The sequence below is a fragment of the Chiloscyllium plagiosum genome, chromosome 37, assembly GCF_004010195.1.
Source record: "Chiloscyllium plagiosum isolate BGI_BamShark_2017 chromosome 37, ASM401019v2, whole genome shotgun sequence".
Lineage (NCBI taxonomy): Eukaryota > Metazoa > Chordata > Chondrichthyes > Orectolobiformes > Hemiscylliidae > Chiloscyllium > Chiloscyllium plagiosum.
Genome location: NC_057746.1, coordinates 19,729,044 through 19,743,094, shown reverse-complemented (window position 1 = coordinate 19,743,094; position 14,051 = coordinate 19,729,044). Strand labels below are relative to the sequence as shown.

The window sequence follows — 14,051 nt, the reverse complement described above, 5'->3', positions numbered from 1 at the left end:
TTCAATCAACAAACACATCGACCTGGACCCGATATACCGGCCACTACAGCAGACAGCTGGAACTGACAACCGGAAGCGGCAGAGACAAACCACTATAAATGCCGGAGGAAACATCACAGAAGCGCTTCATAGGAGGCTCCCAAGCACTGAGGATGTCACACAGACAGGGGACGAAACGTCTGCAACACAAATTCCCAGCTCGGCGAACAGAACCACAACAACGAGCACCCGAGCTACAAATCTTCTCACAAACTCTGTCATCCTTCAAGGCACTCCTTAAAACCTATTCTTTGTCTGATCTTCTGTCCCAATACTCCCTGATGTAGCTTAGTATCGATATTGTTTGTGAATGTTGCAAAGGGTTTTGGAGTATTTTATCTTGTCAATGGTGCAGTATATATACATAAGATGTCTTCCTGTGTTTATTCTTGACTGTTTGTTATCTGCCTACTAAATTAATTTCCTCTCTTCGTGGAAGAAGAGGGATTAATAAGGGAATGTTAACTACATATTTATAGTAAAAATACAGAAAAAGCTTACATTTGAGGCAGCACGGTGGCTTAGTGGTTAGCACTGCTGTCTCACAGCACCAGGGACACGGGTTCAATTCCAGCCTTGGGTGACTGTCTGTGTGGAGTTTGCACATTCTCCCTGTGTCTGCGTGGGTTTCCTCCGGGTGCTCCCACAGTCCAAAGATGTGCAGGTTAGGGTAAATTGGCCATGCTAAATTGCCCCGTAGTGTTAGGTGCATTAGTCAGGGGGAAATGTAGAATGGGTCTGTGTGGGTTGCTCTTCGGAGGGTCGGTGTGGATTTGTTGGGCCGAAGGGCCTGTTTCCACACTGTAGGGAATCTAATAAATAAATTTACAGGCATTTCTGAATACATACCACATGTAAATACACATGGATACATGCCATCATGCAGACTGTGTGTGTTTGCACGTACCCCTCCACACAAACTAACCTATTAAGTTAGGAGGTAATGACTTACCTGGTACACACCCACATCTTACCACTTTTTGTCTTGAGCCAGCTCCTTCCCCTCTGTCTCTCCCCAGGTGATTCACTTTTCCCCAGCACTCTATGACTATGTGACCCAAGAAATGAAGAGGAATATTATCCTGGTGTTGAATAAGATCGATCTCGCTCCACCCTCCCTGGTGGCAGCCTGGAAACATTACTTCCAGCAGAAGTTTCCTCAGCTCCACGTGCTCTGCTTCACATCGTACCCTCGGGAGAAACCGGGTGAGACAGATCCGAGCGCTGGTAAGTGGCGAGGAGGGATTGCGCTATAGTCTGTGGTGTAGTGATGGGTGCAGTGCTAAATCAGAATGAGCTGCAAACGGACTGCTCTGACCTAATCCACTGTTGCCGTGGGAGGAATGGACCTGTATCATCTAGTTAATGTTCACACTGTCTCAACTGAACCATGTCAAACTGTTCTGTCCTGAACTGGGAGAGAACTGGACTGTGATTAGAGGTGGGGGGGGGTGCTGTCTGTGTAAAGGTGGTGAGTGGGTTAATCCTCTCCACTGGCAACAGGCTGCCCAGTATCTGACTGTGAATGTGGGGATGTTGGGGGAGGAAGGAGTTAATCATCTCATCCCACACTCCCTTGTGTATGAACCGGATGCTGTAGCTGATAGTTTAAACACCTTTATGGTATTTTCACTGCTGCAAAACGTGCAGCTCTTTGCTTATTAAAACTTTGCCAGTGGGAACTGTGTGTTTCATTCAAGTGTCTGTTGTGGAATTCAGTTTTTCAGAAACGCCGAAGACGGAGGCGGGTCAGGACAATGGCCGTGGGGCCCAAACAGCTCCTTAAAGCCTGCGAGAACATCACGCAGGGGAAAGGTAAGGCCTGAAACAAGGAAAAGAAGCACTCTGGGCCAATAATAATGGCCGCAGAATGGGGCGGCCCAGGGAAACCACTCCCACTGCTACATGTCTGTGCCAGCTCTTTAAAGGAGTCGACCAATTTAACCCCATGCTTTTCCCTGATAACCTTGCATGTTCAGAGCAAACTACTGAGGACCCTGTGCTGAAAGCCAAAAAAATGTTGGAAATCACAGTGGGTCAGACAGCATCTACAGGGAGAGAGCAAGCTAACATTTCAAGTCGAGATGACCCCAGCAGATTAGCTGTTTTCTCTCCTGCTTAATTAAGTTACTATATTTTACATTAGGATTAAGTCTCGGTACAACATCGTGGGCCTAAGGGCCTGTTCTTTGCTGTACTTTTCTATGTTCTATGTTCTAATCAGGTCTCACACTCCACATTTTAGCAACATGTGAAGAAATTGTTGATCCAGTTTCTCTTCTAGTCTGTCTTTGTCAGTGATTTAAAATCAATAAGCTCTGGTTACTGGCCTGTTGACTCTGTCAAAGTCCCGTATAATGCCTCAGTTCAATTATCCCACATCCAACCCTGATCCAATGAGAGACATCCCCATTTCTTTCAGTCTGTTCACGTAACTCAAAACTTTCATCCATAGGATCATCCTGGTCAAATTTCACTGAACCCTCCCCCTCAGGGCCTTGACGCCTTAAAATCGCGATGATGTTATGAAATTTGAAAGTTTTCTGCTATCTGTGCAGTTCAGGTCAGACTGAAGCTGTAGACTTGCTCAGGTGAGCACTATTGCTGAGCACCTTGCCATTGTTCAAATATGGTACTGCACAGCAGGAGTATATTAAACCACTCCTGATAGTGTCCATTTGCACCACAGTATTTTGATAACTTGCTTTCAATAACCTGATCTTTTGTTAGTAGCAACAACTCTGGCTTTAAGCTTTTCCTGTTTATCTGCAGACATTACCATTCCCTTTATATTTTGTTCTGTGGTGACATTCACCCATCATATTCCTCATCCTCGAGCCTTCCTGGACCTTCACTGCTGTTCCAGTTGCTCCTCCTGATCTTTTCCATCAACATAAAACTCATCATTTGTCCACATCCCGGAGACTCGATGTTAGCTCTGTCTCTTTCTCCAAAGCTGCCCTTGGATTGCTGAGTTTCCCCAGCGTTTTCAGCTTCTGTTTCAGACGATTGAATGTTCCTCGTACTGTCCTTGGCTGAGATCAAGTATTTCCGTACTGAACTTAATTTGATCTTTGGGATTCAGCTATCTGGAACTGGTCATTACACCCCGACCTTTGCAATTCTCTCTAGGCCACTTGCCACTTCTGAGAGGTTGGGAAAACTTGGAAAGAACTGTAATGGAGCATTTCAAAATGCACTTCTTCCTTATTTTGAAAATAGGTCCTTCAAAAACCTCTCTTAAAGTCTTGCTGTTTGATCACGCTCTTGTTTTTCTCCCTCACTGTACTCTCCCTTAATGGCCGCCCCTCTCCAATTTGCCTCTCAATCCCTGCACTTCCTTTCGCACTACAGCCCCCCTTTCCTTCACAACTGTTCATCATACTCCCCTTCTCAAAGTTCTAATGGATCTGCTTTCACTGTCTCTTTCGGGCAGATAGTTTTATAACAACTCAGTGTGTCATTGAAAAGAGAGAGAGATTCTTTGCACCTTTGGCTTTCTGTCCATTCCTATAAATTTGTCCCTCTCCAGACCACTGACCTTACTCCTGCAGGAAGCCATTTCTCCCTCTTTACTGGAATCTCCATCAAAAGCCCCCCACACCTGTACCACCATTCACCTGAAATGTAATCGATCTGCATATTCAAGTCATCTACCTCCTCCGTTCCCATGCCTCATGATCCAACAATCATCCTAGCAATTTCAGCTGTGAAACTTTCAGCTGAATCCCAACCTCAGCAGAGTTCTAGAAGTAGCATCATGGAGTCAGATAGCTTGTCCCAACCAGCCTGCACTTGGCCCCTATCCCTCCAAACCTTTCTTACTCATGTACTTAGCTAAATGTCTTTTAAACATTGCCCCTCGTGTGTTTTTAAAATCTTTCTCCTCTCACCTTAAAAACATGCCCCCTAGTCTTAAAGTCCCCCATCCCAGAGAAAGATGCTGCCATTCACCTTACCTGTACCCCTCATGATTTTATAAACCTCTCCTTATAACATTGCAGGGTTACGGAATTCGAATGCCAGCCACGATCTCGTTGAATGGTGTACTCGAAGGGCCAAATGGCCTCTCATATCTGGCATTCTTATCACCCTTCTGTCTGCCCTAGCAAATCCCTTAATCATCTTGAACACCTCAATTAGGTCTCTCTGCTCTGTGCAGCGTGTTCTTGTAACTTAAACTGCCTTAATATCGTGCTGGCCGCATTTGCTGTACCCACTGTGAGACCATTATGTCCTACGGGTTGGAGTTACCCCAGAACTATACCAGATGCAGTCCAGCCCTAGCTCGACCTGTACCTTCCCCCCCACCCCTTCATATTCCAGCCCTTGCTCCTCCCCATCTCCCTCTACAGTTATGTAATTATTTCCCTGTCTCTCGCCAGTCGACCTGGGCAGCTGGAAGGAGAAGATGGAGCGGGATGCGGCAAACACCCAACACGAAGACCTGACTGACGAGGAGGACGAAGATGACGCAGTCCTGGTGGAGCATCAGACAGACTCTGCCATGGAAATGTGCACGCCGGTGGATGAGCTGTACAGGGACGGCATCCTCACTGTGGGCTGTGTGGGTGAGCTGGCACGATTGGTTAAATGGTGGAGGCTGGTACAATTGCAACATTTAAGAGGCATCTGGATGGGTATATGAATAGGAAGGGTTTGGAGGGATACGGGCCGGGTGCTGGCAAATGGGACTAGATTGGGTCGGGATATCTGGTCGGCATGGACAGGTTGGACCGAAGGGTCTGTTCCATGCTGTACGTCTCTTTGACTCTATGTGCTGGGTGACAGCAGCTGAAAATGACAAGTTTGCCTGTATAAGTGCTGCGTTTTTCTGAACGAATTTGGCGGAAACCAGAACTGCCAGCTGCTGGAAACCTATTGCTTATTGGTTTAATATCAAATACATCCCTCACCTGGGGACCAAGGGTCCACATGTGGTGCACAGGTAAAGTCCCTATCCCTGGGAGGCCCAGGTTCAAGTCCCGCCTTCTCCAGAGGTATTTAATTAATCTCTGAACTGGTTGATTTGAAAAATTGGTTTAACAAAAGAAAAAGCAGCCCTAAGATCTGGTAAGACTTGACAGTGATCAGACCTGGAATGATGTTCATAACCTGAAGAGAGATGTGAAAAAGGACCCAAACAGTGAAATTTGTCAAGCTATTGTTTTGTGTTTTTTTTTAGGAAGCAGAGAGTTTGTTGTCTTTCTCCTGTTGTATATATACACAGGGTCTAAATTCCGCCCTCTCCTCTCCTCTTGCCTCCCTCTCAGGTTTTCCGAATGTGGGCAAGTCATCTCTCATTAATGGCCTGGTGGGGAAGAAGGTGGTGAGTGTGTCCCGTACCCCAGGCCACACCAAGTACTTCCAGACGTACTTCCTGACTCCCACCGTCAAGCTGTGCGACTGCCCCGGCCTTATCTTTCCCTCGCTGGTAGACCGTCAACAGCAGGTCAGCTTTCACTGCTCTGTGCTTGGATGTGGGTGAGAGGAGAGGGCACGGGCCCAACTGGTGCATTTGAGGAAGATGCAGTCTTCCTCTCCCTGGGGGCGGCACGGTGGCTCAGTGGTCAGCACTGCTGCCTCACAATGCTAGGGACCCGGGTTCAATTCCAGCCTCAGGCAACTGTCTGTGTGGAGTTTGCACATTCTCCCCGTGTCTGCATGGGTTTGCTCCGGTTTCCTCCCACAGTCCAAAGATGTGCCGATTAGGTGAATTGGCCATGTTAAATTGCCACGTAGTGTTCAGGGATGTGTAGGTGAGATGCAATAGTCAGGGGTAAATGTAGAGTAATAGGGGAATGGGTCTGGGTGGGATATTCTTCGGAGGGTCGGTGTGCACTTGCTGGGCCGAAGGGCCTGTTTCAATGCTGTAAGGTTTCTATGATGCAGTAGCAGCAGCTTGTACTTGGGCATCTTTTAAAGAAATTGTGCAAGGTGATTCACACAGGAACGCTGTGGACCAGAGGCTTGAAACCGAACCACACGTAAGAGGTGTTTGGACAGTTGTCAAACCGCTAAGTTTTTTAAAGGAGTTCTTTAAAAGGAAGATAGCAAAGTCCAGAGGTGGAAGGAATGCAGTACAATTGAAGACACAGACAGACTCACACACCCCGCCAATGTAATGTAGTTTGGGATGGTGTGGAGGGCGAGATTGAACAAACTGAGCTCTCAAAGATTGTTGAACTGTGGGGTTAGTTAAATGTTTCAGCAACATTTTGAGAAGTTTCCTTTCCCAAATTTGATTAATTGATATTTTTACTCTTTTTAAAAAAGTATATATATTTTTCCTGGCACGGTCTTTTCTCCTGATTCTTGCCTCTTTGTAATTTTGCTGGGGAAAGGGGAATGTGTTTTCTGATATATTCTCCATGAGAGAATCTGGTGAGTAAGCCGCTTGGTCATTGCTCTGATCTGAGCCTTTTGTCAGCTGCCTGTGGTTTCTAATGGATGTCACTAGATGGCGGTAAATACCTCCTTTCGGTGTCCGGCCCAGGAGTACTGAGTAATTGGAACAATCTCGAGCAACAGGTGCTGTGGTCAAATAGCACATCACAAACCAGAGACTTGGTCAGTGCTGTTTTGTACCACTTCAGGCTGTACGCTGGCTTACAGAGCGTGATCCCAGACCAGAGTGAACAGACAGGGAACAAACCAATTATTAAAAAGAAATCACTTGATCCAAAAAATTAACTTGCTTCATCACCGCAGATGCTGCCACACCTGATGACTTTCGCCAGCAGTTTCTGTCTTTGTTTCTGATTTCCAGCATTTGTGGTTCTCTCTTTTTTAAAAAATAAAATTCAGTCATACTTAGAAATGTACATGCTGGTGATACCAGACCTCCATTTTGAACTCTGCAACATGAGTAGGACTAGAGTGAGATCAATGAATTATGTTATGATCTGATTAGGGACAAGTAGCTTTTATTTTTAAATTAGACAGAAGGAATTTCTAAGAGAATAAAGCCTGAGATTTCACTGTTTTGAACAAGCAATATTAGGGGGTGGGTGTAGGGAATGCTGGATGACTAGAGAAATTGAGGTTTTGGCTAAGAAAAAGAAGGAATCATAATGTCAGGTGTTAACAGGAGAGATTGAGTGAATCCTTGGGAGAGTATAAATGCAGTAGGAGTATACTTAAGAGGGAAATCAGGAGGGCAAAAAGGAGACATGAAATAGTGTTAGCAAATAGGGTTAAGGAGAATCCAAGGGGAATTTATAAAAACATTAAGGACAAAAGGGTATTTGGGAGAGAATAGGGCCCCTCAAAGATCAGCAAGGCAGAAGGCAGCGTATGTGTGGAACCACAGGAGATGGAGGCGATACTAAACAAGTATTTTGCATCAGTGTTTATTGTGGAGAAGAACACGGCTGGTACAATTACAACATTTAAAAGGCATCGGGTGGGTATAAGGATAAGAAGGTTTTAGAGAGATATGTGGCAAATGCTGACAAATGGGACTAGATTGGGTTGGGAAATGGTCTGGATGGACAATTTGGACCGAAGGGTCTGTTTCTGTGCTGTACATCTCTGAGTCTGTGACTTTATTGTACAAGACACAATGGTAATATCTGCAATACATGTGCACCTTAGTTCCAACACCCAGAATTAATGTAGTAAACATGGGTAATAGACTGTACTAAACTGTAACAGACTGTAACCGAACACTCCGCTGTGCAAAGCAAATAGCCAATGGGGTTAAGACAATTCCAAAGAGTTTCTCAGTAACTGTCCCCTCCTTCGAGACGTTAATAATACAGTGGACCATCAAAACTGAACAAACTTCATAAAGGATTACAATTCTTCACTTTTGCAAATCTAGCCATGAAACTCCTCCTCAAGACAAATCTGTCTTTGACTGTGGATGACTGCTCATGTTCAAGTCAATCACATTCCATTCCTGAGTCCACATTCCCCAGGACTCTAAATACTGTACTGGCAGGCACCGCTCCATCCAGTTTCTCCCTGACCGCTCACTTCACCAAGCTGCATATGCCCAATCTTGCTAAAGTGCATCAAACAAACTCTGCTTGTCGAGCTTTCACTGAGACTTCTTGCTGTACTGAACTATTAATTGTGCACACACATTTTTCAAGCGCTTCACCCCAGCCCCTCATTGACGCAAAGCTTTGCAACTGGTATAGCACTCCCCAGAGTCCTTGCTATGCAAAACACACGTTGTTCAAAAAAACCGAAAGAACTGAGGATGCTGGAAATCCAAACCAAAACAAAATTGTTGGTAAAACTCAGCAAGCCTGGCAGCATCAGGTTCTGCAGGAGGGTCACTGGACCGGAAGCGTTAACTCTGCTTTCTCTCTCCATAGATAATGCCAGACCTGCTGAGTTTCTGTGGCCATTTCTGTCTTTGTGAACCTGCTGAAGAGCTCAGCTGTCTTCAGCAGCACAGTTGAGAGCAGCTCTGTCTAACATTGAGGTCCTGTCACTCTCCCATACTCCAACTCTCAGAACCGCGTTTCGATGACCCTCTAACCTTCCTGTGTGATTTATCACTAATCTAAGGCAGAAGTGCATTGAGTTAATTTTGGTACAGTCTAACATAGCAAACCCTTAGAAGCTTGTGTACCCTGGAATATTAAAACGTTACCGTCTTGTAATTAACCAGGAGAAACTCCCACTTTGACTGCTCGCCATTGGAAAGCCACATTTATCAATGAATTTTCCTTTGCCATCAAGATCTGGAGCGGCACCCAACTGCGGTGCCTCTGGCTCAGAGGCAGGGACATTTCATTCAGCCTCAAGAGGGTTGTTCCCTCAGTATTGCCCTGTAATGTCAGCCTAGATATAGTTCTGGAGTCTCTTGGGTTTGACTTGAACCTCCTGCCTTGGGCGGGATGGGAATTAGCGTCTGAAGCAAAACTAACCTGAGTCGCTTGTCCCTTTTCTAAAGAATGCAGTTATGTATCCCTCTGTGTTGGGGTGGCGTGGTGGCCCAGTGGTTAGCACTGCTGCCTCACAGCGCCAGGGACTTGGGTTCGATTCCAGCCTCAGGTGACTGTCTGTGTTGAGTTTGCACATTCTCCCTGTGACTGTGTGGGTTTCCTCCCACAATCCAAAGATGTGCAGCTTAGGTGAATTGGCCGTGCTAAAGTGTCGCATAGTGTTTAGGGATGTGTAGACAGGGTGCATTAGACAGGGGTAAATATAGGATAAAAGGGGAGAGGAATGGGAGGTTCTTTGGAGGGCCGATGTGGACTTGTTGGGCCGAAGGGCCTGTTTCCACGCGGTTCAATGGTCTGCACAAGATTCTCTGATTCTCTGGTCTCTCCCTCCCCCCACCACCTCCAGATTCTGTCTGGGATTTATCCAATAGCACAGATTCAGGAGCCTTACACCTCCATCGGTTACCTGGCTGCGAGGATTCCTGTCGCAAAGCTGCTGAAACTCAAGCACCCGAAGGTGGAAGAGGGCACGCCTGAGGAGCAGGAGCAGGGCCAGGCCAGGTTCACCGCCTGGGACATCTGTGAAGGTAACTGGAGGTCGTGGGCTGGGAGAGTAGGCTGCCGGCCGGTTTCTTTTCGAAGCCATCCGCCAAGTGGAAAGCTTTCCGTTTTTTTTGGCATCTCGAGTTAATAACCGAGCCGGAGTTAGAGTGAGAGTCAGTGTCCGCCTCACGCGCCATGAGCTGTTTGTCTCTTTGCAGCCTGGGCCGAGAAGAGGGGGTACAAGACGGCCAAAGCAGCACGGAACGACGTGTACCGGGCAGCAAACAGCATCCTTCGACTGACCGTGGACGGGCGCCTGTGTCTTTGCATGCGACCTCCGGGATACACGGTGCAGAAAGGTAGGGGGTGTGCGTGCGCGCGCGTTCGGTCAGCTTCAACACCTAGCATCATCGGGAGCAGCTTTTGGGGCGAGTGGCAGTGATCGTTGAGCTGAGCATGGAATGAGGGTTCTTGTGAACTTGTGTGAGGGGGAGGGGTCCCTTCCCTGTTTTTAACATGTTTGCCAGGGCCTTAAAAGCGTGTCAGGCACACCTTGATACTGAGGGGGGGGAGGATAACCTCCTGTCTCACTTGCCACCTGTTTGTTTGAGGGATTGGCCTCATTGCCTCTCTCTCGCACTGGCCTGCAATACTTTCCTTGTGCTTCAATGACCAGAACCAGATGCAGTTCTCCAGGTGGTGTGACCAGATCACTGCATAGTCAGAGTTTGTAGTCACTGCAGTAAGACGGTCACTGTTTAACATTCTCTTTGTTGGCAAGTAACTCTGCGCAGTGGTTGATTTGATTATTTGAAATTGTGGAGAGAGAGAGAGAAAACAAATTGAGGGAACACCTGTATCTCTCACTATCAGACTTGCTGTGATTTGTTTTAGTTGTAGGTATTGTACAGCACAGAAGGAGGTAACTTGGCGCAGTGTGCTGTTTGCGCTAATTAGTCGCAACTCCCTCTCTTTCCACGTCATCGCGCAGTCTTTTTCTTCTCATGTGTTTATCCAATCCCCTTTTAACGTTAGCCTTGAATCTGTTCCCACTGTTTACATGCAAGATGATCAGAGGACGAGATAGGGTAGACAGTGAAAGTCTTTTTTCTAGGATGACGACGTCAAGGGCGCATAGCTACAAATTGAGGGGTGATAGATTTAAGACAGATGTCAGAGGCAGGTTCTCTACTCAGAGAGTGGTGAGGGCGTGGAATGCCCTGCCTGCCAATATAGTTAACTCAGCCACATTAGGGAGTTTTAAACAATCCTTGGATAAGCACGTGGATGATGATGGGATAGTGTACGGGGAGGAGCTGAGAATAGTTCGCAGGTCAGCGCAACGTTGAGGGCCGAAGGGTCTGTTCTGAGCTGTATTGTTCCATGTTCTATGCTCTTTCAAACGGCATAGTCCCCTCCGCCTGTTACATAAAGTAAAATCTCCTCCCTCCACCCCCCCCCTCCCCCCACTCCCAACTCCACACTTTGTTTATTTCTTTCAATTGTCTTAACCTTGCACCCTCTGATTACTGACCTTCATGCTAATGGTCTTGACCACCCCTTGGTGGTCTTAAATGATCCTGTCAAATCTCCCAGAAACCTTTTTCTAGCAAAACTGAAAACCGTCACCCCCGATTCAATTCTAGTAAAATCTCTCCACACCACCCCCCCCACCACCCCCATCTAAGGCCTTTTTTAGGATCCTCCCTAAAGTGCGGTGCCAGACATGGGCTGTGGCCTAACAAGTGAGGAACAAAGATTTGGAAGACCTTCCTGGATAGAGGTTTATCTGTTAAATTCCAGTAGTCGCGTTGCTCAAAACCATGACTTTGCAAGTGGGTGAATGCCTTTCTTTTTTAAATGCTTCAGTTAATTCTACAGGAGGCAGTAGGTTGGTTCAGAACCAGTAGAGAATGACTTTGAAGGCAAGTCTGGGGGGGGGGATTGGCATTAGTACCTTCCAAGACCACAGTATGTTTTAATTTCAGTAATGCACTTTTGAAGGAAGGTCACGGGCATAGCACTCCAAAGCAAAAGGATGTCCCGTGAGAGTTCACACTCAGCTGTTAAAATGGACTTTAGTTAGAAAGCTGTGCCCAGAGAAATGAGTGACAATATGTAGAGAATGGCCCTTGAAGGGTGCAGATTGCAGAATTAATCGCCAATGGTTTCATGGCCATCGTTAGACCCTTAATTCCAGATTTTGATTGAATCCAAATTCCACCGTCTTCCGTTGCGGGATTCGAACCCATGTCCCCAGGACGTGACCTGGGCCTCTGGATTAACAGTACAGCAATAGTGCCACTAAGCCACCACCCCCTCTGTTTTTGTCTTCCTCCCTTGTCGAAGTCCCGCAGAATCCTCTCCGACACAATAAGATCATTCCTCATTCTTCGTAACTCCTACGCTCAGACTGTCCATCGTTTTCTCTTAAGGAAAGTTCCGGAAAGCTGGTGTTAGGCTGCCAAGGCCTGTGCCTAAGAGGGTTCAGCCAGCGCTGCCTCTTCTTCAGTCAGTCAGAGCAAGAGGAGCAGCTCCAGTCACGGGCTCTTTCCCTCCTGCATTTGTTACTGATTGGTTCACTTGTGGGCCTATCAGCATCAAACGCTGGAGATAAAGAGCCCGCCTGTGATTGGAGGAGCACCTTGTGAGGTCGATGAGTGAGTGAGTTACAGTCTGGAGGTGACTGCCTGCTCATGGGGTTTTTGATCGGGAGGGAGGAAAGAGGCTGCCAGGGTTTTTACAGGATGGATGGAGGGAAGGTGGAAGCTGTGGGGTGCTGGGTAAGAAGGGAGATTGCAAAGGAGAGGGAGAGTAATTTTAAACCTGCCAACGCAACATTACTCAAATATCTGAGAGCCAGGGACAGTTGATATGACAGAGGCAATGAATTCCTTCAATGAATATGCAATTGCTGGCTTTATACAACAGAGATCTACGATGTGGGGTGACCCATAAACAGCCTGACTAAACTGTTCTAACTTTGTTTTGTGTGTGTGTGTGTGTGGTGTGTGTGTGTGTGTGTAGTGGCCGAGAGCTCATCAGTTTGTAGATGATGTCTGTATAAGGTGATGGCTTTTTTGTGTGTTGAAGTATTCTTCAATTGCTTTGGAAAGAATCTTTTCGCTAACTTAAGCCGTTTTGTCTTGTGTCAGTTTGAGTACTGCAGTGTCTCGGAAATTAATGCTTTCCTCGTGTTGTGGGTTTGTTTAATAGAGGGTTGATAATGGATATCTTCATTCTTCTAATTCTGTACAAGTCCAAATACCCCAACATCAACTGAAGTACAGAAGATATTCTACGTAACAATACAGAGATAATAAATTAGTTGGTGAGAACAAGAAAAAAGCCTAAATAAAGAGCCCAGAAATGGGATAAACACCTTGGCACATGATTTCTCTCCCTCGCTCTGCTCAGGAAGCCCAGGGTAAAAACAATGACTGCAGATGCTGGAAACCAGATTCTGGATTAGTGGTGCTGGAAGAGCACAGCAGTTCAGGCAGCATCCAAGGAGCTTCGAAATTGACGTTTCGGGCAAAAGCCCTTCATCAGGAATAAAGGCAGTGAGCCTGAAGCGTGGAGAGATAAGCTAGAGGAGGATGGGGAGAAAGTAGCATAGAGTACAATGGGTGAGTGGGGGAGGGGATGAAGGTGATAGGTCAGGGAGGAGAGGGTGGAGTGGATAGGTGGGAAAGGAGATAGGCAGGTAGAACAAGTCCAGACAAGTCATGGGGACAGGGCTGAGATGGAAGGTTGGAACTGAGGTAAGGTGGGGGAAGGGGGAAGTCCACATTGATGCCCTGGGGTTGAAGTGTTCTGAGGCGGAAGATGAGGCGTTCTTCCTCCAGGCGTCTGGTGGTGAGGGAGTGGTGGTGAAGGAGGCCCAGGACCTCCATGTCCTCGGCAGAGTGGGAGGGGGAATTGAAATGTTGGGCCACGGGGCGGTGTGGTTGATTGGTGCGGGTCCTGGAGATGTTCCCTAAAGCGCTCTGCTAGGAGGCGCCCAGTCTCCCCAATGTAGAGGAGACCGCATCGGGAGCAAAGGATACAATAAATGATATTAGTGGATGTGCAAGTAAAACTCTGATGGCTGTGGAAGGCTCCTTTAGGGCCTTGGATAGAGGTGAGGGAGGAGGTGTGGGCGCAGGTTTTATAGTTCCTGCGGTGACAGGGGAAAGTGCAATTTCCCTTGCCATGTGGTTAAAGATGCCCTCCAACGCATCTCGTCCACATCCCGCACCTCAGCCCTCAGACCCCACCCCTCCAACCGTAACAAGGACAGAACGCCCTGGTGCTCACCTTCCACCCTACCAACCTTCGCATAAACCAAATCATCCGCCGACATTTTCGCCACCTCCAAACAGACCCCACCATCAGGAATATATTTCCTCCCCACCCCTTTCCGCCTTCCGCAAAGACTGTTCCCTCCGTGACTACCTGGTCAGGTCCACGCCCCTTTACAACCCACCTTCCCATCCTGGCACTTTCCCCTGCCACCGCAGGAACTGTAAACCTGCGCCCACACCTCCTCCCTCACCTCTATCCAAGGCCCTAAAGGAGCCTTCC

General features: G+C 47.3%; 1 protein-coding gene across 1 annotated transcript in view; it reads left to right on the top strand.

Moving 5' to 3' along the window:
- The window catches only part of gnl1 (guanine nucleotide binding protein-like 1), a 29,630-nt gene that overhangs the window by 14,332 nt on the left and 1,247 nt on the right, over positions 1 to 14,051 (top strand). Inside the window, exons 6-11 of the mRNA XM_043677873.1 lie at positions 1,059 to 1,266; positions 1,759 to 1,854; positions 4,425 to 4,610; positions 5,313 to 5,491; positions 9,349 to 9,529; positions 9,704 to 9,844. Coding sequence (XP_043533808.1) covers positions 1,059 to 1,266; positions 1,759 to 1,854; positions 4,425 to 4,610; positions 5,313 to 5,491; positions 9,349 to 9,529; positions 9,704 to 9,844 — 991 coding nt within the window. The remainder of the gene's footprint in view (positions 1 to 1,058; positions 1,267 to 1,758; positions 1,855 to 4,424; positions 4,611 to 5,312; positions 5,492 to 9,348; positions 9,530 to 9,703; positions 9,845 to 14,051) is intronic.